Source organism: Takifugu flavidus, chromosome 20 (genome assembly GCF_003711565.1).
Source record: "Takifugu flavidus isolate HTHZ2018 chromosome 20, ASM371156v2, whole genome shotgun sequence".
In the NCBI taxonomy this organism is placed as follows: Eukaryota; Metazoa; Chordata; class Actinopteri; order Tetraodontiformes; family Tetraodontidae; genus Takifugu; species Takifugu flavidus.
This window is the reverse complement of record NC_079539.1, coordinates 6,931,999-6,953,573: the sequence shown is the minus strand read 5'-3', so window position 1 is coordinate 6,953,573 and position 21,575 is coordinate 6,931,999. Positions and strand designations below refer to the sequence as shown.

Here is a 21,575-nt window from a genome sequence, read left to right as displayed (position 1 = left end):
ATTGCAGTACTGGACCACAGAAGCCTGCATGTGGGCTCAGCTCAGCCTGTGGTGGCTGAGGTTCCGGTTGTTCACGTCCATCCTTCACGTCTGATGGACCGATCATGTAAATGTTGGATATCAGCGTGTTGGTTCTGTCATAAGCCCACAGACATCGTGACCGTGGGACTTCAGCCAAGCGTTCTCAGAGGTACTGAATGTTTCCGCTTTGCCCTTTGAGGTAGATCGGCCCCCCCACGGTTCTGTCCTGCCGGTTCCACGCCCTGCTCATCACTTAAGTGTCGTACTCTGTGAAATATTTGACAGGCAAACCAGGGTTAGCACTGAGCGGGCAGCTTCTGGAGCTGCCTCCACAGCGTCAGCATCTCTTTGGGACTCCGTCTGTGAACCAGCAGCACAGACCTGTAGGCACACGGGTTCCCCCGCTCCGATTCCGGCAGGTCGAAGGTCAGGAAGCCTGGGTGGTGGCTTGGCGCGAGGCCCAGCCTGTACAGGCACATGCCCAGATAAACGTCGTCTATGGGGAAGAGGCGCACTCTTTCTGACACCTCCTTCAGCCGGAGCGCGAGCGAGCTGCTGTAGACCACCCCCCCTCCTCCGGCGTACGGAGGATAGCTGCCTTTGTAGAAGCTCTCAGGAATGTAGTATTTTGTGGCGGGCTCTCGGTTCGGCATGGCGTTAACGATCACGTCCCCCACAAAGAGATCCAGGCCTGCATCGGTCTGGTTGGTGTAGAGCCGAAACAGGTTGTGCTCGTCCCACTGCTTGTGCAGAAAATCCATGAGGGCGCCTGTTCGCACAAAGACGTCATCGTCCCCTTTGAAGATGAAGGCGGCGCCGGGGCAGTGCTGCTGGAGCCAGTGCCAGAACAGAAGGTCCTTCAGGGTCAGATTAAAGAACGAGTCCCTGAAGTCCCACTGCAGGATGTCTCTGTACTTCTGGTTCTCCAGCTCAAGGAGGTTTCTCAGGTCTGGGTGAGGACCTGTGCTGGAGTCCTGCCGCCCAAGCAGAAAGACTGTCTGCACCAGTCCCCCTTTCTTACTGGTCTCCCCCTTCACCAGGCCGGTGCGCCCCCATGTCTCCCGAATGGCCTGTCTGTTTTCAAAGTTCCCCACCTGGGATTTGATGGCCATGAGGAGCATTGGAGGGTCCGGCTCAGAGCCGCTCTGGTCCCTGTGGCAGATGGCTGGCTGGTTGATGAGGAGGGTGTACTCCCGGCAGTGCATGGACCTGACAAACGCTCGGATCGGTTCAGGCAGGCTGGTCAGGTCATGCGTGGGGAGCCAGCACTTGTGCGACAAGCAGTCTGAGAGGCACTCCTCCTCCACCTCAAAGGTGGCGCTCGGCGTCCTGGTCCCGTTGCCCCGCAGGAGCGGATTGTGCTTCCGATCCCATGCGTGCTGCAGCTGGTTCCAGAGAGCGCCGTCCTCCAAACGCAGGTTCCAGAAAGGGCCCACCGGGTGAGAGGCCAGCGTGGAGGTGTTGGCTGTGATCCCCGGGGCCACGTAGTGGACGGAGATCTTGGGAGGCGTGTAGGAGATGGTGACAAATATGGAGACCATGACGTATATCAGGAGGTGTCCCGTCATCATGCAGGGCAGCAGGCACATACACAGCAGGCGCCCGTTGCATTTGCAGCACCTGCCCATCACCCACCACGTACGCACACCTGCAACCGTGGAGACATCAGGCGTGAGCAGGTGGGACTTTTACAGACGCTAGCCTACCTGAGACCTGGAACCCCCTGGAGTTCTGTCTCCATGCTGATGGTCCTCTGGGGGCTGTTATCCACACATTGAAAGCCACAGGCCCCAACAGACACCGGATGGAACATTGAACAGAGAAAAACATCCAAAAAGAAGCAGACGCCAACGGAAGCCCGTCACGTGACGCCCCCATCCCGCCAGCTCTCCCTCTTTCACGCCAAACCACCGAATCTGGAGACGGACAGTGAAAACGAACTCACTCACCGTTGTGTTCTCTGGCGGTTCTGAGCGGGATCACAGACACTCCTGGTCTCCCCGTAGCGCGAGTGTCTTCAGCTCGGTTACGGCTGGTTTCTGACGTGGCGTGTGCGCGGATCGTCCTTTGCGTCCATCCTCGTTGAAAGAAGCCGAGAACAACGTCCCGCATGAGCCGAGCGGCGCTGCAACCGCAGCCGAGCAACAGGTCCCTGGCGACGTGCGCGCCGAGCATGCGCTTCTGGCCAGGTGGGAACATCCACACGCACCACAACTTTTGGGTGCACGTTGAAGGGCTGATTTCTCCGTTGATATGATGATCTGATTTGCATCAAGGGGCTGCAGGTGCACATGTGCGCGTATTTGCATGATGTGGCCAAATGTCCCATGAAAGGCAAAGGTTGAGCCAACCCCCTCCAGCACTTATACAAAACGGATTGTTCTGTATGACCAAGGACTCGTGTCCCAGTGCTGCTCGTGGGCCAGTGCTCGTGGATCAGTGCTCGTGGGCCAGTGCTCGTGGATCAGTGCTCGTGGGTCAGTGCTCGTGGGCCAGTGCTCGTGGATCAGTGCTCGTGGGTCAGTGCTCGTGGGCCAGTGCTCGTGGATCAGTGCTCGTGGGTCAGTGCTCGTGGGCCAGTGCTCGTGGGTCAGTGCTCGTGGATCAGTGCTCGTGGGTCAGTGCTCGTGGGTCAAAGCCGCTTTAACACCGGTGTCGAATAGATCAAACTGCAGTATTCTGCCAACAGGTGGCGCTACACACAAAACATCCGCCACAATCAAAACAAATACTCATGTGAACAATGTGCTGAGTTCGACATGAACTAAAGGACAAAGCAAATGGAAATTCTGAAATGACTCGATATTAGGTTCTGTCACGGAATGCGGTTTAATAAAGTCTGACTCGGATGTTCAACATTCTCGTGCCAAGAAACAAGTGACGAAGTTTAATTCTTTTTTGATAGTTAGCTGACAGAATATAGAGAAGGTGATTAAACACTTGATTCGTGTTGCGTCTGTCTTCTATTGTTACACTCGGTCTACAAAAGACAATCAACTCCTGATAAACATCAGCGAGATACGGCGGAAGGAATGACTGATGTGACATTTAACCAATAGAAAACACCCCAATCAACGAGTTACGGGTTGAACCGCGGGGATCAGCCAATGGGATGCGAGAGGGGGCGGGATTTACGCGCCGCCGGGCTCTTCTGGTTTTGTGTGCAGGTTTGGTTGAGCTTTGAATGAGGGGCCATCATCGTCCCGGCGGCTCCGAGCTGAAAAATACAGTTTAAAGTCGCCGCGGTCGCCTTTGGAATGAACAGGCCGGTTCCGTTTAGGTGCACCTGAGCCTCCATACGGCCCCTCGTCCTCTCCTGGCCGGGTAAGTCGTGTTTTCCCTGCGAAAGCGGTCGGATCTGGCAGCGAGCGAACATGCAACAGAGCTGTTTATTTGTCGCTGCCACAGTAGCGCACTTGCTAGCGGATTAGCTCCGCGCTCCGCACCGACATCGAGCTGCTGCCCAACATTCCCCCCAAACCAACCCGAATCCACGTTAGATGGTTTTGGGTTGCGATAATCGACACACGCCGGTGAAATCCGGCCGCCTTTGGTGCACTTTATTGGAGCGATGCTGCCGAGTTTCAGCCTGAAATGTAGCATTAGCTTATTCTTCCAGCCGTGCTGGTCGTTAGCGCTCCGCCAGCTCGGAGCTCCGCATCCGCGTCTCGGCATCGGCAGATCGGGCTGCTTCCCCCGGCGCTCCCAGGAAAGTCCAGCTCCAGTTACCGAAGGCAGGTGTTGCTCTTATTAGCAGCGTGATTTTCCCCGTGGGCACTGATCCTTCCTGGGTGGAAGCGGGCTGGGATGTTGAGCCATTCCCACGGCAGGTGGTGCTCTTTGGAGCTGTCCAACGCCTGGACCCGCTGCATTCATTCCTGGAGAGATCTGGGATTTGCAGGATAAAATTCCACCGCCGAGACGAGGAATGTCCACCCGGGACGAGGAGCGGGACATTCCTGTCCGAAAGGAATAATTGGATTTTCTTCTGAGCCGGAGTTTGTGTCAAACTTTGACGTCATCAGGTGTGTCAGATGGTTCCCGGCCGGTTCTGAATCTGGGCCGGTTCTGGGCTGGTTGGAGCTGCTCTCGAGCAGGACTGGCCTCTCCTTGGTGAAAGCCATGGTCAGCACCAGAACAGGTTCACTTTAGGATCACCTGGGATCAGCCGTTATTACACTCATCAGTTAAACTCCTCCTCCAACAGCATGATTGGAATTGTTTGAATAAGGAAAAACCCAGAACGGTACCGGGTCTGAACTCGCGTTTTGGGACGTTACAACATGACAAACCTGTGAAATATCCATTATAACGCCGTCAGAACTGGGAAGAAGAGTGGATTCAGCAGAGGCTGATGACTGGACCTGCTCAGAGTGAGGCCACGCCCCTTGTTTGTTTGTTTGTTTGAATCTGGCTTTGTACATTCATCATAGCCATTTCTTCTCTGATCATGGACACTCAGAGCCTGGAAGACCCACTTTTGGATTCTTTTTTACCCTGAAGGCCGATGTTTGGAGGTATTTCCTTATCTCCCTGAAAGCCTGACTGATCCGGCTGGGACGTCCCTTGTGGCTGCGCCTTTTCCCATTTTCTCCTGGTCAATTTTCCTGGTTTCAGGGTCAGTCGGAGGACACAGCTGAGGGCAGGTGTCTCAGAGGCTGGAGCTCCTGGAGCACACATCAAAAATCGAGACTTGAAAAGTCTGTTACCGTGGCAACGCTAAACTGTGGGGAACATCACACGTTGTTTCCCCTCATTTGTGGTCAAAACGCTCGCATTTGCAACAGAACCTTCTGTCTGGTAGCAGTGAAGGAGCATCAGCACCTGTAAATGTGTGGTGTGAGAACTTGGGGCATCACTGGGTCCACTGGCATGAGGGAATCACCTCCATTCACCTGTGGAACCCCAGCGTGCACGGGAAAATAGGGACTTTTATGTTTCTGCCGGTGTTTCTTCTAGCTTAGCTGTAAAGGCATGACACAGGTGTAAAGCAAAGCAGGCCCTCACCTGAGGGAACCACCTGTGCACATGGAGCAGAATCATTCCAGGTGCTCGTGCAGCTCCGTCTCGCCGAGAACATGCAGAACTTCACAGCGTTGGCGCCCGGTGGTCTGCACCACCAAAGCTTGGATCTTAACTCGCTTTCAGAAACATGTTCATGCTGACTTTAAATCTTCTCAGCACTTCCTGCTCATGAATCCTAATTATGCCTCTTCTTTTTTCAGGTGTTCTTTGATGTTCTTCCACCTCCTCCTGATGCTCCCTTAACACGTTTCCGTGACTGATGCCTCTACCGTGACCTCATTTCGAATCCCAGCTCCACATATTTAATCTGAACATATAGGCTTTGGTTCTGAGCTTTGGCGGCCGCCATCACACAAACACGCACGCCACCATGTCCTCCATCCTTCCTTTCACTCCTCCGGTAGTGAAACGTCTTCTGGGCTGGAAGAAGACTCCAGCGGGGAGCGGAGGTGCAGGGGGAGGAATTGGAGGAGTTGGGGAGCAGAATGGAGGAGGGCAGGAGGAGAAGTGGTGTGAAAAGGCTGTAAAGAGCCTGGTGAAGAAGCTGAAGAAGACGGGACAGTTGGACGAGCTGGAGAAGGCCATCAGCACGCAGAACAGCAACACCAAGTGTGTGACCATCCCCAGGTGAGAGGGACCTTCCCCATACATGCAAACACATGATGCGTCTGGAGTCTCCTCACGCTTCAAAGCAGCAGCCGCAGCAGATTCACTTCCTCCTTCTGAAGCTGCACAAGGCAGCAGAAGTGAAAGCTGATTGGAGGAAACAGATGTGTGGAGCAGGGACACGATCACACATCATCTGGAATTCTCCAGCACCGCTGACGTACGTGGTGTTCAGCTGTTGCAACAGTGTTCACACATCCTGGGTCTCGTCTAACGTCAGAACAGTGATCAATTAGAGCACTAAAACACTGATGCCAACAAAGTAAGAGCTCTCTACGTGACCTCCAACTATACTGAGAGCATAGAGCTCTCTACGTGACCTCCAACTATACTGAGCATAGAGCTCTCTACATGACCTCCAACTATACTGAGAGCATAGAGCTCTCTACGTGACCTCCAACTATACTGAGCGTAGAGCTCTCTACATGACCTCCAACTATACTGAGAGCATAGAGCTCTCTACATGACCTCCAACTATACTGAGAGCATAGAGCTCTCTACGTGACCTCCAACTATACTGAGAGCATAGAGCTCTCTACGTGACCTCCAACTATACTGAGAGCATAGAGCTCTCTACATGACCTCCAACTATACTGAGCGTAGAGCTCTCTACGTGACCTCCAACTATACTGAGCATAGAGCTCTCTACGTGACCTCCAACTATACTGAGCGTAGAGCTCTCTACATGACCTCCAACTATACTGAGAGCATAGAGCTCTCTACATGACCTCCAACTATACTGAGCATAGAGCTCTCTACGTGACCTCCAACTATACTGAGAGCATAGAGCTCTCTACGTGACCTCCAACTATACTGAGCTTAGAGCTCTCTACATGACCTCCAACTATACTGAGAGCATAGAGCTCTCTACGTGACCTCCAACTATACTGAGAGCATAGAGCTCTCTACATGACCTCCAACTATACTGAGCGTAGAGCTCTCTACGTGACCTCCAACTATACTGAGCATAGAGCTCTCTACGTGACCTCCAACTATACTGAGAGTGTAGAGCTCTCTACATGACCTCCAACTATACTGAGCTTAGAGCTCTCTACATGACCTCCAACTATACTGAGAGCATAGAGCTCTCTACGTGACCTCCAGCTATACTGAGAGCATAGAGCTCTCTACGTGACCTCCAACTATACTGAGCATAGAGCTCTCTACGTGACCTCCAACTATACTGAGAGCATAGAGCTCTCTACGTGACCTCCAAGCACACTGACGGTGTAGAGCTCTCTACATGACCTCCAAGCACACTGACGGTGTAGAGCTCTCTTTTGTCCGAGAGCTGAGTCACCATAGCAGCAGGACCCATGAGGAAGGGCGGGGGTTTGGTGTGGAACCTGATCCACCTTCATCAGCCATTGAGGCACCTGTGTGTTTAGATCATCGAGGGCTCTGTGTGTGGCAGCATGTTGTCTCGTGTGGATCTGACGTCGGTGTTTTTTGACCCTCATCACTTTGGGTGTGGACAGAATGAAACGGAGAGGATGTCTGGTGGCTCCTGCACAGAAGAGGCCGGCGTAGATGTGACCTGGGGAACTTGTGAGGTGGCTCTGATAAGACGGAGCCACGTCTTGAAAATAACATTATACGTCGTCTTGTGTTTCCTCACGGGTTTGGCTGGTTTTATCCGGAGCGTCCTTCATGTTCTGGGTTCTTCAGCCTGCCAGCGACGCTGTCAGATGTTGAAGTGCTGCCTGATGGTGTTCACAGGTTTTAATCCTCAGCTGACTCCTCCATGAACTCGCTGTCGAGAGCTTGATGAAAGCCTCAGATACGTCTGCTTCTTTGTCTGAGAACCAGACTGGAATTTGGTGGATGGAGATAGGAGGTGTAGAGCTTTTGTAGAGCTCACAACAGAAGTGGGACTGCAGCAGATCTCCAGATAACACTCAGAGCTGGAAACCTGAGGATGGATGAAGATGAGAGGGAAGAGAAACATGGTTTGAAGCTTAAGATAAGATTTGGAGCTCTTCCTGAGGTATCTACTGCAGAAGCTCTAGAGCTCAGCAGTCGGACCTTCGCTGAGGAGCAGAAACTCCAGCCAGCAAAGAGTGACCAGGAGAACCTGCTACTGCAACAGAGCGGCCAGGCTGCTCAGCTCTGCAGGCTGCTCAGCTCTTCAGGCTGCTCAGCTCTTCAGGCTGCTCAGCTCTGCAGGCTGCTCAGCTCTTCAGGCTGCTCAGCACTTTAGGCTGCTCAGCTCTGCAGGCTGCTCAGCTCTTCAGGCTGCTCAGCACTGCAGGCTGCTCAGCACTTCAGGCTGCTCAGCTCTTCAGGCTGCTCAGCTCTTCAGGCTGCTCAGCTCTGCAGGCTGCTCAGCTCTTCAGGCTGCTCAGCTCTTCAGGCTGCTCAGCTCTTCAGGCTGCTCAGCTCTGCAGGCTGCTCAGCACTTCAGGCTGCTCAGCTCTTCAGGCTGCTCAGCTCTTCAGGCTGCTCAGCTCTCAGCTCTAGGCTGCTCAGCTCTTCAGTTTGCTCAGCTCTGCAGGCTGCTCAGCTCTTCAGGCTGCTCAGCACTGCAGGCTGCTCAGCACTTCAGGCTGCTCAGCTCTTCAGGCTGCTCAGCTCTTCAGGCTGCTCAGCTCTGCAGGCTGCTCAGCTCTTCAGGCTGCTCAGCTCTGCAGGCTGCTCAGCTCTGCAGGCTGCTCAGCTCTTCAGGCTGCTCAGCACTTCAGGCTGCTCAGCTCTTCAGGCTGCTCAGCTCTGCAGGCTGCTCAGCTCTGCAGGCTGCTCAGCTCTGCAGGCTGCTCAGCTCTTCAGGCTGCTCAGCTCTTCAGGCTCTTCAAGTTCTTCTGTCTTGCAGCACCTTTGAGTCATGGAAGTACAGAATAAATGTTTCATTTCTTCTTTCATCTGTCTGTTGTGTGAACACATACAGCATCGTGCACACTACGTGACCTCCAAGCACACTGACGGTGTAGAGCTCTCTTTTGTCCGAGAGCTGAGTCACCGTAGCAGCAGGACCCATGAGGAAGGGCGGGGGTTTGGTGTGGAACCTGATCCACCTTCAGTCAGCCATTGAGGCACCTGTGTGTTTAGATCATCGAGGGCTCTGTGTGTGGCAGCATGTTGTCTTGTGTGGATCTGACGTCGGTGTTTTTTGACCCTCATCACTTTGGGTGTGGACAGAATGAAACGGAGAGGATGTCTGGTGGCTCCTGCACAGAAGAGGCCGGCGTAGATGTGACCTGGGGAACTTGTGAGGTGGCTCTGATAAGACGGAGCCACGTCTTGAAAATAACATTATACGTCGTCTTGTGTTTCCTCACGGGTTTGGCTGGTTTTATCCGGAGCGTCCTTCATGTTCTGGGTTCTTCAGCCTGCCAGCGACGCTGTCAGATGTTGAAGTGCTGCCTGATGGTGTTCACAGGTTTTAATCCTCAGCTGACTCCTCCATGAACTCGCTGTCGAGAGCTTGATGAAAGCCTCATACGTCTGCTTCTTTGTCTGAGAACCAGACTGGAATTTGGTGGATGGAGATAGGAGGTGTAGAGCTTTTGTAGAGCTCACAACAGAAGTGGGACTGCAGCAGATCTCCAGATAACACTCAGAGCTGGAAACCTGAGGATGGATGAAGATGAGGGGAAAGAGAAACATGGTTTGAAGCTTAAGATAAGATTTGGAGCTCTTCCTGAGGTATCTACTGCAGAAGCTCTAGAGCTCAGCAGTCGGACCTTCGCTGAGGAGCAGAAACTCCAGCCAGCAAAGAGTGACCAGGAGAACCTGCTACTGCAACACAGAGCGGCCAGGCTGCTCAGCTCTGCAGGCTGCTCAGCTCTTCAGGCTGCTCAGCTCTTCAGCTGCTCAGCTCTTCAGTTGCTCAGCTCTGCAGGCTGCTCAGCACTTCAGGCTGCTCAGCTCTCAGGCTGCTCAGCTCTTCAGCTGCTCAGCTCTTCAGGCTGCTCAGCTCTTCAGCTCAGCTCAGCTCAGCAGCTCAGCTGCTTCAGGCTTTCAGCTTCTGCTCAGCTCTTCAGGCTGCTCAGCTTTAGGCTGCTCAGCTCTTCAGGCTGCTCAGCTCTTCAGGCTGCTCAGCTCTTCAGCTGCTCAGCTCTTCAGGCTCTTCAGTTCTTCTGTCTTGCAGCACCTTTGAGTCAGTGGAAGTACAGAATAAATGTTTCATTTCTTCTTTCATCTGTCTGTTGTGTGAACACATACAGCATCGTGCACACACACACACACACACACACGCACACCACACACACCACACACTCTCACACACGCCCTGTGAGAGTGTGTGTGGGAGAGAGTGAGTGTGTGTGAGAGAGAGTGTGTGTGTTGTGTGTGTGTGTGTGTGTGTGTGTGTGTGTGTGTGAGAGAGAGAGAGAGGCTGATTGATTGATTGACGGCTGATTGATTGATTGACGGCTGATTGATTGATTGATGGCTGATTGATTGACGGCTGATTGATTGACGGCTGATTGATTGACGGCTGATTGATTGATTGACGGCTGATTGATTGATTGACGGCTGATTGATTGATTGACGGCTGATTGATTGACGGCTGATTGATTGATTGACGGCTGATTGATTGATTGACGGCTGATTGATTGATTGACGGCTGATTGATTGATGGCTGATTGATTGACGGCTGATTGATTGACGGCTGATTGATGCTGTGGTCTCCGCTGATTGTGCTGATGCAGCAGCAGATGAACGGCTGCTGGTCCATCTGAGTGAGTCCATGTTCCATCTTCAGGCAGCTGCTGTTTAAGTCTCTTATTGTTCCTCAGCACCAATAAAAGACAAACCGTCTTCAGACGTCTGTGCTTTCATCTTGATTTGAACATTTACCATCGTTTTGCTTTTATTTGATCCTCACTTCACCTTGTGTGTGTGTGTGTGTGTTGTGTGTGTGTGTTTCTGTGTGTAGTAACTGCTCAGACCTTTGGGGTCTTGGTTCAGGCCACACGATAGAGCAGTGGGACTCTACAGGCATGTACGGATACCCTGACCACATCAGGTGAATACACTCGCCCTGCACACACACCCAGCCCTCCTCCCTCCTCCCTCCTCCCTCCTCCCTCCTGCAGCGGGGCCGTGCAGCATGGCTCCGCTCCGATATCGGACCGTCCTTCCTGACGTTCCGGCTCCTCCTGATGAACCATGACGCCCTCTTCCAATCACTCACACCTGCCAGCTCCTCACCTGTGCCCCTTCTCGTTGAGTTGAGCAGTTGTGCTCATTTGCTTTGGTCTTGAACCGCTTTGATGTCCTCAGGTCCCTGGATGGGCGTCTTCAGGTGTCCCACCGTAAAGGTCTGCCCCACGTCTTTTACTGCCGCCTGTGGCGGTGGCCCGACCTCCACAGCCACCACGAGCTGAAAGCCATCGATGCCTGCCAGTACGCCTTCAACCTGAAGAAGGACGAAGTGTGTGTCAACCCCTACCACTACCAGAGAGTGGAGACGCCAGGTAACCAGCCCGGCAGGTGTGGGGGCGCGGCGGGCAGGTGCCTGCGGTCCCTCGCACACGTGTGTGTGTGTGTGTGTGTGGTGTGTGTGTGTGTGTGTGTGTGTGTGTGTGTGTGTGTGTGTGTGTGTGCGTGTGCGTGCGTGCGTGCGTGCGCGTGTGCGCGTGTGCGTGTGCGCGTGTGTGTGTGTGTGTGTGTGTGTTAGAGGTAAGATCTTAAGACCGAGTCCGAGCCCGACCCAACCCGAAATTCGGGTCGGGCTTAAAATGCGTAAAATGTCAATCATTACGTTCGGGTCGGGTCGGGCCGGGCTTCTCTCTCGCTGACTTTTTTTTAATAAATATTTGTTTATAAAAATATACACTAAAACGATGTGTGGATACTAAACTAAGGAATACTTATTATAAATAAATAATTTGGATAAAACAGAGAAGGCGCTGTATGCTAATTGCTATTTAACTACTAAACAGAGCCAGACCATGCCGTGCGCACGTGAATGCCGCGGTCCCGCCCTCTTTTTAATTTTCCATCCATCCATCTGAGGGTTTATTTATTTCCCTTATTTCACAGGAATAACACGCACTTTACACCGAGGTGACCGCTCTGGACCACCTACCTCAGCGGGTCTGACTTCTCAAACAGCAGCTGGTCCAGAAACATGTATGAATGGATTCATCCGTGCGCGCAGTCTCCAGCGGAGGATTTTTCAAGTCTGTTGTTTCCGCCTTTAGTAACGAAGACTATAGTGAACCTGCTACGCCCTGGAGGCTTTACCCCGGTTTCCCTTCCTCGCGATCTACAATTCCTCCTCCTGAATCCTCACAAATAAAATATAAAATTTCGGGTTTGTTTCGGGCTCAGGCCAGCAAATCAAGTTAATTGATCGGGCTCGGGCCGGGTCGGGCTTTAATACCCCGGGCCTGGGTCGGGTCGGGCTGGATTTTTTAGGCCCGATCTTACCTCTAGTGTGTGTGTGTGTGTGGTGAGCTGAGTCTGCTGTGTCTCCGCAGTGCTTCCTCCCGTGTTGGTGCCGCGACACACGGAGATTCTGACGGAGCTTCCTCACCTGGACGATTTCACCAACTCCATCCCTGAGAACACCAACTTCCCTGTTGGCATAGAGCCTCCCAACAACTACATAGCAGGTGTGTGTGGGGGGTGTGTGTGTGTGTGGGGGTGTGTGTGTGGGGGGGTGTGTGTCTCAGCAGGTTCTTATTCCACGTGTGTGTCACAGAAACTCCTCCGCCTGGTTACATCAGTGAAGATGGAGAGACCAGTGACCAGCAGATGAATCAGAGCATGGAAACAGGTAACTCCTGCGGCGCCGCCGTGTCTGGAGCAGCAACGCTCCCGTCGCCATTGACGACGCACTTTTCCCACCTCAGGCTCACCTGCCGAGATGTCTCCGAGCTCGCTGTCCCCCGTCAGCCACGGCCTCGGTAGGGTTCCTCTCTGACGTCTGCCCGTTGTTGTGTGGAGGAGCCTCTGGGTGTTGACCTCTGCTCTCGATCACGATGTCCTCCAGACCTGCAGCCCGTCACCTACAGCGAGCCGGCGTTCTGGTGCTCCATCGCCTACTACGAGCTGAACCAGCGGGTGGGGGAGACCTTCCACGCCTCGCAGCCGTCTCTGACGGTGGACGGCTTCACCGACCCGTCCAACTCTGAGCGCTTCTGCCTGGGGCTCCTCAGCAACGTCAACAGGAACGCCACGGTTGAAATGACCAGGAGACACATAGGTAACGCCTCGCGGTCGCCGTCTCGTGGTCGCCGCCTCGTGGTGGCCGCCGCCTCGTGGTGGCCGCCGCCTCGTGGTCGCCGCCGCCTCGTGGTGGCCGCCGCGGTGACCTTTCTGATCTTCTGTGTGCTCAGGCGGGGGGTGCGGCTGTATTACATCGGCGGGGAGGTTTTTGCCGAGTGCCTCAGCGACAGCGCCATCTTCGTCCAGAGTCCCAACTGCAACCAGCGATATGGATGGCACCCCGCCACCGTCTGCAAGATCCCCCCAGGTCTGAAACGCCTCCGGCCTCTCGATGACATCAGCATCGTGCACGCTGAGTCCGGCAGGTCGGGTCCAGACGGGCCCAACGATTCGTGCTGCCAGTCATCACAGGAAGGAGGAGGGTTCACTGTGGTGGCTCCGCTTCATCCTGCCGCACACTCACACACACTCTCACACACACACACACACACACACGCTCACACACACACACACTCACACACTCACACACACACACACACTCACACACTCACACACACACACACTCACACACACACACACACACACACACACACACACACACAGCTGCCTCGGGTTCAAAGATCCGTCCATCTGTGTGTGTTTCAGGATGTAATTTGAAGATTTTCAACAACCAGGAGTTCGCGGCCCTGCTGGCCCAGTCGGTGAACCAGGGCTTCGAGGCGGTGTACCAGCTCACCAGGATGTGCACCATCAGAATGAGCTTCGTGAAGGGCTGGGGAGCAGAGTACAGGTAACCGCTGTGGCTGGACACCTTGGGCAGACGTCCTGGTCTCCTCCTCACCTGTCCCTGTGTTCCTCCAGACGGCAGACCGTGACCAGCACCCCCTGTTGGATTGAGCTTCATCTCAACGGCCCCCTCCAGTGGTTGGACAAGGTTCTGACCCAGATGGGCTCACCATCGGTGCGCTGCTCCAGCATGTCCTAAAGCAGGAGGCAGTGACCAGGGTGTAACTGTTTATTACTAACTTTATGAAAACACAAAAGACAAAAAAAAGATTACCTAGTGGACCTGGAGCATGTGGGATGGTGTCACTGCTGGACAGCAAGGCAGTGACGTCCCAGTGGACCTGACACCCTCAGGATCTGGACCTGACACCCTCAGGATCTGGACCTGACACCCTCAGGATCTGGACCTGACACCCTCAGGATCTGGACCTGCCGACCTTATCGTGGACCTAATGATCAGAATCATCAGAGTGAGCCACGTCACGCTGGACCGAACCAGCCGTTGATCTGAAGGTGAAGGTCAGGTTGACCAGGAGATGATCACCTGACCTCACAGGAGCTCCTCGCCACGCCAGCTCACAGGTGTGTGCCAGGGTTCCTGGACTGTTCAGGCTCACCTTTAACCAAAGTTCGCTTCAGGCCTGCAGCCGTTTCAGTTCAGGTGACCAAACTTCCTTTTTTATGGGACTTTCTCGTCTGACCACAGATGGAGACAGGATGGTCCTGCCCAACACACACACACCACACACACACACCACACACACACACCACCCCCCCAACACACACACACACACACACACACACACCACACACACACACCACACACACTCACACCCACACACACTCACACACACACTCACACCCACACACACACACACGCACACACACACACACACACCACCCCCCCCACACACACACACACCACCCCCCCCACACACACACACACACACACCACACACACACACACTCACACCCACACACACACACACTCACACCCACACACACACACACACTCACACCCACACACACACACACTCACACACACTCACACCCACACACACACACACTCACACACACTCTCACACACACACACACCACACACACACACACACACACACCACAGTCTTTCTGTTAGTCCCCAGTCAAACCTTCATTGTTCTGAACGTCACATTGGAACCAGTGTTGAAGATCTTGGACGTTCTGCGACCTGTTGGAACAACGAAATGAAAGAGGTCCGTTTTGATTTGCACTGATGGGTCGTGACGGGACGGTCGCAGCTTCGGACCAGACGGAGGAGACGAATGCACTTAATCACACACTAGTCTGTGGAGCCGCCCACGTCCCACCCTGAAGGTTCCCCAGACGTGAGCTCAGAGCTCCCCCTGGTGGACAGGAGTCCCGGTGCTGCCTGCTCCAAAACCAGGGTGTCGTGCTAAGGTTTAGCCGCGGCACGCTAACGTGAGACTGTCATGAGCCTCAGGACGGCGTGCCAGCTCCATGTCTGCAGACGGACGTTCTGTGGCGGCGCCATGGCGTCCAGCAGCTGGTCTGAAGCGTCCTGCTGCCGCGGCGGCGCTGGTGTCTGAGGGCGGCTCATCCACAGACGAGCAAACCAGCGCTCATCTTAATGTTTCGGCGCCGTTTCCTCATGAAGGAGCCTCACGTCAACGTTCCCCCGAGAATAAAGCATCAGCAAAGCTGCGTCGGGCTGGAGGGCTTTGGCCACGCCCCCTCCTCCACCGATGGAGACCAGCTCCTCCGGGGGGACGGCGGTAGAAATGGCTTCCATGCTGAACTTGCACTGCCCCAAATTAAGCACCCGTGATACTTAAGAGAACGTTGCCTTTGATGTCAGATCCAGATAAGCTTTGAAGTGTACAGACAGGAATGTTGAGCCGAGCGAGGAGATCCTGGACATTAAAGTGGACAGTCTTTGCTTCCATTGTCAGATCGGCGTATTCCTGAGGCGCCCCGCGCGATTAAAGGCAGCTGAAACCGACGGCGGTCCAAATATTCTCAACCCAAAAGTGTCTGAAGCTTTAAAGCGACAACGGCTTCTTTTCTTTTAACCTTTTGTATTTTTTTCTACATGATATATTTAAAATTGTTCAAGCTTTCTTCCTCGTTAGAGTCCCACCCTTTTTTAGCGCTCCACGATCCCGTCTGATGCTCCTGAGCTAGCGTCGCTCCTCCCTCCTCCTGATGGACTCGAACCGTTGAACATCCGCTTCTCCAACCAGTGCTGATCGCCATGGAAACTCCTGAAGGGACAGTTCCGCCGAAATCTGCCGTCTTCCACCGTGTTCTGACGTGGAGCCCAGGGCCGGCAGACCCGAAGGTCTTCAGCCGTATGCTCTCGTGTTGGGGGCATTGGCGTCTCCAGCGGCTCCCCGACTCCCCCGTCAATTAGCATCAATTAGCATCAAAATCATTTTAATTTGACACTTCTGAACAAACCAAGAATCACCGGTGGGGAACCGCTGGAGCAAAGGACCACATGTGGACCGGGATCTGGGAGGAGCCTTGATTCAGGGGCCTCAGAAAGAATCAGCTGGGGAGGGGGGGGGTTCTGGATCAGCTGGGGAGGGGGGGGGTTCTGGATCAGCTGGGGGGTTCTGGATCAGCTGGGGGTGTTCTGGATCAGCTGGGGGGGTGTTCTGGGGATGTGGCGTTGGGACAGGATGTCCTGATGTCTTCGAGGTCTTGGACCATACGGAGACTCTTTGATGCTTTGTCTGTCCTCGTCCTTTGATCTGAAACCAGCTGATGCAGGGACGCCTGTCTCGTCCCCCCGTCTGTCCCGCTGGTGGACGCGTGTCTCGCCCCCCCGTCTGTCTCGTCCCCCCGTCTGTCCCGCTGATGGACGCCTGTCTCGTCCCCCCGCCTGTCTCGTCCCCCCGCCTGTCTCGTCCCCCCGTCTGTCCCGCTGATGGACGCCTGTCTCGTCCCCCCGTCTGTCCCGCTGATGGACGCCTGTCTCGTCCCCCCGCCTGTCTCGTCCCCCCGTCTGTCTCGTCCCCCCGTCTGTCCCGCTGATGGACGCCTGTCTCGTCCCCCCGTCTGTCCCGCTGATGGACGCCTGTCTCGTCCCCCCCCTGTCTCGTCCCCCCGCCTGTCTCGTCCCCCCTCTGTCCCGCTGGTGGACGCCTGTCTCGCCCCCCCGTCTGTCTCGTCCCCCCGTCTGTCCCGCTGGTGGACGCCTGTCTCGTCCCCCCGTCTGTCCCGCTGATGGACGCCTGTCCTCGCCCCCCCCCCCCCGTCTGTCCCGCTGGTGGACGCCTGTCTCGTCCCCCGCCTGTCTTGCCCCCCCGTCTGTCCCGCTGGTGGACGCCTGTCTCGTCCCCCCGTCTGTCCCGCTGATGGACGCCTGTCTCGCCCCCCCGTCTGTCCCGCTGGTGGACGCCTGTCTCGTCCCCCCGCCTGTCTCGTCCCCCCCGTCTGTCCCGCTGGTGGACGCCTGTCTCGTCCCCCCGCCTGTCTCGCCCCCCCCATCTGTCCCGCTGCTGGACGCTGCGGCGGTCAGGCTGAATGTTCTATGCACTGAGGTTAATGTTGGGAGCGCTCGGCTCCCTGTGAAGAAATGTCCCCGGTCGTGCTCGTTGCCCTGGTAACAGCGGGACGTCCCCCAGCAGGTCCCTGTTGGACGGGCAGAGCAGGTGGGTTGGAGGCTCTCTTCCTATTGTGATGACAATTGTAAATGCCCAGAATGCACCTGTCTCCGGAGAGGCTGGCGTTCTGGAGACGGTGGAGCGCCGCGTCAGGCGTGACCATCCTGTATAGTTGTACTTTGATTTCCTGTCACCTTCCTTTGATCTTCACTGCTCTGCTTAATCAGACACTTCTGAGGTGTTCACTAATAAAGCTGTTTGGAATAAACTCCCTAAATGCTGTTTGTCTTCCTGAGCAAATCCCGCACGTGCTCATCAGTCATCTCACGGTGGGGCCCTAACGAGCACGGGGGCGTGGCCAGGGGGCGCCAACTGTAAGGGGCGTGGCTTGTCTGGAAGAAGTGGCTAATTAGCAGAAAACTTGTGAAAATGTTGTTTTGATGATTCGGACAGACGCCAGAAGAGAACCTGGAGAGCAGCAACACTTCCGGCTGTTTAATGCTGTAAATATACTCGAGGTAAGAAGAAATGCGTTCAAACTACCGTTTCTATTATTCGGGGAAATTCGGTGTAGCTTTTTTTATTAGCAATAAGCTAACAAAGAAACCCAAGTTGTTCAGTAACAGTGGAGACTGCATATGTAGACATCATAAAGCATATGATGTCTACATATGCAGTCTAAAAGTTTCTATACATCATTTATTATATTCGTACTCTATAAGAAAAATAAACGTTAATATTTCTTTAGCGAATTAACTCTAATTTTAAGATGTGGCACAATATTAAATTGCGTTATGGAAGTTCAAGCATTTTTATTTTAAACATGATCTATGAATTGATAAATCAGCTTAATTTGTATTGAAACAAACTAAAAGTCCTTGTTTTACCGCCCGTGCTGTAATACCCCCGCGTCGGCCGGCAGGGGGAGCTAGACGCTCAGCTATGGGCCTCATCAGCTTCCTGTTTCTGCACTTTTTCAGTTATTGTTGACGTCAGGAAACCGACGATCTTCAGTCTTGTAAATCTGAATATAGAGAAGTAATCGATGCAATCACGAGAATAATTATTCATCAACTCGGCCGTTCAAAGAAACATTAACGTCAGTCACGGAATATTTGGAATCATCGGTGCTTCTCAAAGTTTAAAAAGCCGTGGAGGTCGTCGACCCGAAGGGTCACGGTGTCTGTATCTCAGCCTCGTGCAGCGGCGGCGTGCAGCGGCTCTTCTCGCCGCTCGGCCTCCATCTTTAAGGCGTGACCTTGGATCTCCTCCTGAGCAGGAGACGGCCAAGCCTCCAGGAAGCGTGGCTGACGGACACGTGTGCATTATGGGCTGGCCGCTGTCACCACACGCTCTGGTGGAAAATGCTCCTGTTGGTTTCAACGTCTGAAGAACGTCTGGATTCCTGCTTTCAGGAGAGTCGGGGATTTAATGTATGAGGAGAAAAGACTGAAGCTTCAAGCAGGAGCACTTGGCGAGCTCCTCGGGGTGGAACGCCTCTTTATTCTGAGGACAACAACCAACCACTGGAGCGCCTCGAACACCTGGAACCCCGCTGGAACCTGAGCCCGGCGGCTAAGGTTCCTCCCATGCTTCCTTACACGTCACCTCGCCGACCCCTCTGTTGTCGACCCGTCTGCACGTCCGTGTCGCCGACCTGTACAAACGCCGTTTCCCTCTGTGAACATGGAACACGTATGGAGAGCTCAGGAGCTGCCGAGGCCTCATCATGTATAAGTCATGTCGGCTAATTAGGCCTGTGCCCCGACCCGGGGCCGACCCCAGGAGCACAAAGAGCCTTCTCAAGGTCTTTGTACCTGTGGCTGCTTGGAGTGTAGGTGTCCTCTGTGTGTGTGTGTGTGCGTGTGTGTGTGTGTGTGTGTGTGTGTGTGTGTGTGTGTGTGTGCGTGCGCGTGCTGGCTGACCAGCCGTGCACGGCTCCCTTGATGTGGTAACTGGAGCACGAGGAGTGAAGAAACGAGAGAGCGAAGAGAGAAGGGAGCCCCCCCCCCCCCGGGTAATTGGCCTGAAATGAGTTTCCACTCACTCGCTGGGTGGCGGCGGCGGTGGGGCAGACGCCGTCGGCCGGGGCCGCTGGGGCTCCGGGGGCTCCGGGGCTCCGGGGGCTCCTGCCGCGACGACCTCACGCTCTGATCATCTCACCTGTAGAGGCTGGACCAGAGGTGAGAGCACACCTGTCCTCCAGGCCCCCAGGTGGCGCTGATGTCCTGAGGAACCACAGGCCATGATGGTGGTTCTGCTGATGTCACGCTCTGAGTTTGTGACCTGCACTCAGGGGAGGTCAAAAGGTCGCTGGACAAGCGTGGCGGTTGTTAAGGGAGCTCCAGCTAACAGAGGTCAAAGGTCAGCTTTCAACCTATGAATGCAGACAGTGATCACAGGTGAGTTTACCTGTTGAAGCTTGTGGTTAGCTTCATCATGGTCCTCCTCACTGTCCCTCAAACATCAAAGGAAACATGTGAGACGACTCATCAATGTCTCAACACACACACCTGAACTCCCCCCCCCCCCCCCCCCACATGTTCTACATGGTGGGGTGTGTGTGGGGTGTGTGTGGGGTGTGTGTGAGGTGTGTGTGGGGTTAAGGAAACTGTTAGGCTTAATAATTGATGTTCTGCATTTCAATCAATTTCACCACAGTGTTAGGCTAATTAAGGTTAGCGCTGTCCTCCCAGGGGCTGTGTGTGTGTGTCTGTGTGTGTGTGTGTGTGTCTGTGTGTGTGTGTGTCTGTGTGTGCGTGTGTGCGCGGTGTGTGTGTGTGCGTGTGTGTGTTTCAGCTCCTGAGGGCTCTTTGCTCCATTTTATATCCCCCAATATATGGGAATTCTCTATTTCAGGAACAAGTGCAGAGAGACTGTGTATGCCCCCCCCCCCCCTCCCCTCTCTCTCTCCCCCCCCCCCCTCTCTCTCTCTCCCCCCCCCTCCCCTCCCCAGGCAGGGTCCAAAATGCAATTAACACAGCTGCTTTACTGCCTGCTAATTATTAACACACACATACAGCCAACCTCTCCCTCTCTCTCCCCTCCTCTCTCTCTCTCTCCCCTCCCTTCCTGCCTCCTCTCTCTCCTCCCCTCCCTCTCCCCTCCCTCCTCTCCTCTCCCTCCTCTCTCTCTCCTCCCTCCGTCCTCTCTCCCTCCCTCCCCTCCTCTCTCTCCCCTTCTCCCTCTCTTCCCTCCCTCCTCTCTCCCCTCTCCCTCCCTCCCTCCCCTCTCTCCCCCCCTCTCTCTCCCTCCCCTCCTCTCTCCCCCTCTCCCTCCCTCCTCTCTGTCCTCTCTCCTCTCCTCTCCTCTCCTCCCTCCCCTCCCTCCCCTCTCTCACCCTCTCTCACCCATCCCTCCTCTCTCCGCTCCTCCCCCTCAATCCCCTCCCTCCCCTCCCTCCTTCCATCCTCTCATTCCCCTCCCTCCCCTGCTCTCCCCCCTGACCCTCCCTCCCTCCTGTCCTCCGCTCCTCCTCGCCCTCTCTCCCCTCCCTTCCTCTCCTTCCCTCTCTCCCCCTCCGTCCCTCCCTGTCCCTTCCCTGCCTTCCTCCCTCGTCCTCCCCTCCCTCCCCTCCCTCTCCTCCCTCTTACCATGAGGAAAATGTTGAACTGGTTTAAACGTCATTGATGGTTATTTTAGTTAATTAAATAAGAAAAGTACACAGTTTAAATGTATGAGACACTGCAGGCATGGTAATGGTAATAATTACAGTGTGTGTGTGTGCGTGTGTGTGTATGCACGTGTGTGTGTATGCACGTGTTGTGTGTTTGCACGTTGTGTGTTGTGCACGTGTGTGTGTATGCACGTGTGTGTGTGTATGCACGTGTGTGTGCGTGTGTGTGTGTATGCACGTGTGATGCGTGCGTGCGTCTGCGTGCGTGCGTGCGTGCGTTGCGGCTGCGTGTGTGTGTGTGTGTGTGGGTGTGTGTGTGTGTGCAGTCCAGCCAGCAGTCCGACCTCAGGCTTGTCTGAGTGTTAATGAGTGTTTGATCCTGAGTATTTAACATGAAGAGGAAAAACTAAAGAGTCCGTTTCAGAAGCAGAGCCGAGGACTCCAGAGACCTGCTCCTGGTTCTCTGAGGACCAGCTGACTGGACCTGGACCTGGACCTGGACCTGGACCACCCCCCCCCCCCCCCACACCAGTGGTACCAGAGCGACACACAGCCGGACTGGGAATGGAAAAGCTTGAGGTTCTCCACCCAGAGGAGGAGGAGAGGTGCTCAGCTGGTTCCTGGTCCAGCTGCTCCCCTGATGAGTAATGTGGTAATAACACAATACAACAATGTAATAACAACAATGTAATAACAACAATGTAATAACAACAATAAGCCGTCACGATGATGTTAAT

General features: G+C 54.5%; 2 protein-coding genes across 3 annotated transcripts in view; one reads left to right on the top strand and one right to left on the bottom strand.

The window, feature by feature from the left end:
• si:dkey-175m17.6 (N-acetyllactosaminide beta-1,3-N-acetylglucosaminyltransferase 2) overlaps positions 1–3,036 on the bottom strand; it is a 4,411-nt gene extending 1,375 nt beyond the window's left edge. Inside the window, exons 1-2 of the mRNA XM_057019405.1 lie at positions 1,971–3,036; positions 1–1,669 (exon numbers count right to left, since the gene is read on the bottom strand). The exon at positions 1–1,669 is cut by the window's left edge and continues 1,375 nt beyond it. Coding sequence (XP_056875385.1) covers positions 318–1,669; positions 1,971–2,220 — 1,602 coding nt within the window. The 5' untranslated portion in view covers positions 2,221–3,036 and the 3' untranslated portion in view covers positions 1–317. The remainder of the gene's footprint in view (positions 1,670–1,970) is intronic.
• A 138-nt stretch (positions 3,037–3,174) lies between these two features.
• On the top strand, positions 3,175–14,053 carry smad2 (SMAD family member 2). Of its 2 annotated transcripts, XM_057019415.1 has the most exons (11): positions 3,176–3,345; positions 5,247–5,673; positions 10,589–10,678; positions 10,936–11,129; positions 12,138–12,272; positions 12,362–12,436; positions 12,513–12,566; positions 12,653–12,866; positions 12,999–13,135; positions 13,474–13,618; positions 13,690–14,053. In XM_057019415.1, the coding sequence occupies exons 2-11, from the start codon at positions 5,417–5,419 to the stop codon at positions 13,811–13,813; spliced, it is 1,425 nt and encodes a 474-aa protein (XP_056875395.1). In that variant the 5' UTR covers positions 3,176–3,345; positions 5,247–5,416; the 3' UTR covers positions 13,814–14,053. The 2 variants fall into 2 exon arrangements, with proteins under 2 accessions (XP_056875396.1, XP_056875395.1); XM_057019416.1 differs by lacking the exon at positions 10,589–10,678 and having other exon boundaries at positions 3,175–3,345.
• Positions 14,054–21,575: the final 7,522 nt, after the last annotated feature.

Excerpts from the sequence above, each read along its gene's own strand:
- smad2 (XM_057019415.1), top strand. The coding sequence starts at position 5,417 with ATGTCCTCCATCCTTCCTTTCACTCCTCCGGTAGTGAAACGTCTTCTG. Across the intron at positions 12,867-12,998 it reads ATGACCAGGAGACACATAGG|GCGGGGGGTGCGGCTGTATT; the intron begins TAACGCCTCGCG and ends CTGTGTGCTCAG. Across the intron at positions 13,136-13,473 it reads CGTCTGCAAGATCCCCCCAG|GATGTAATTTGAAGATTTTC; the intron begins GTCTGAAACGCC and ends TGTGTGTTTCAG.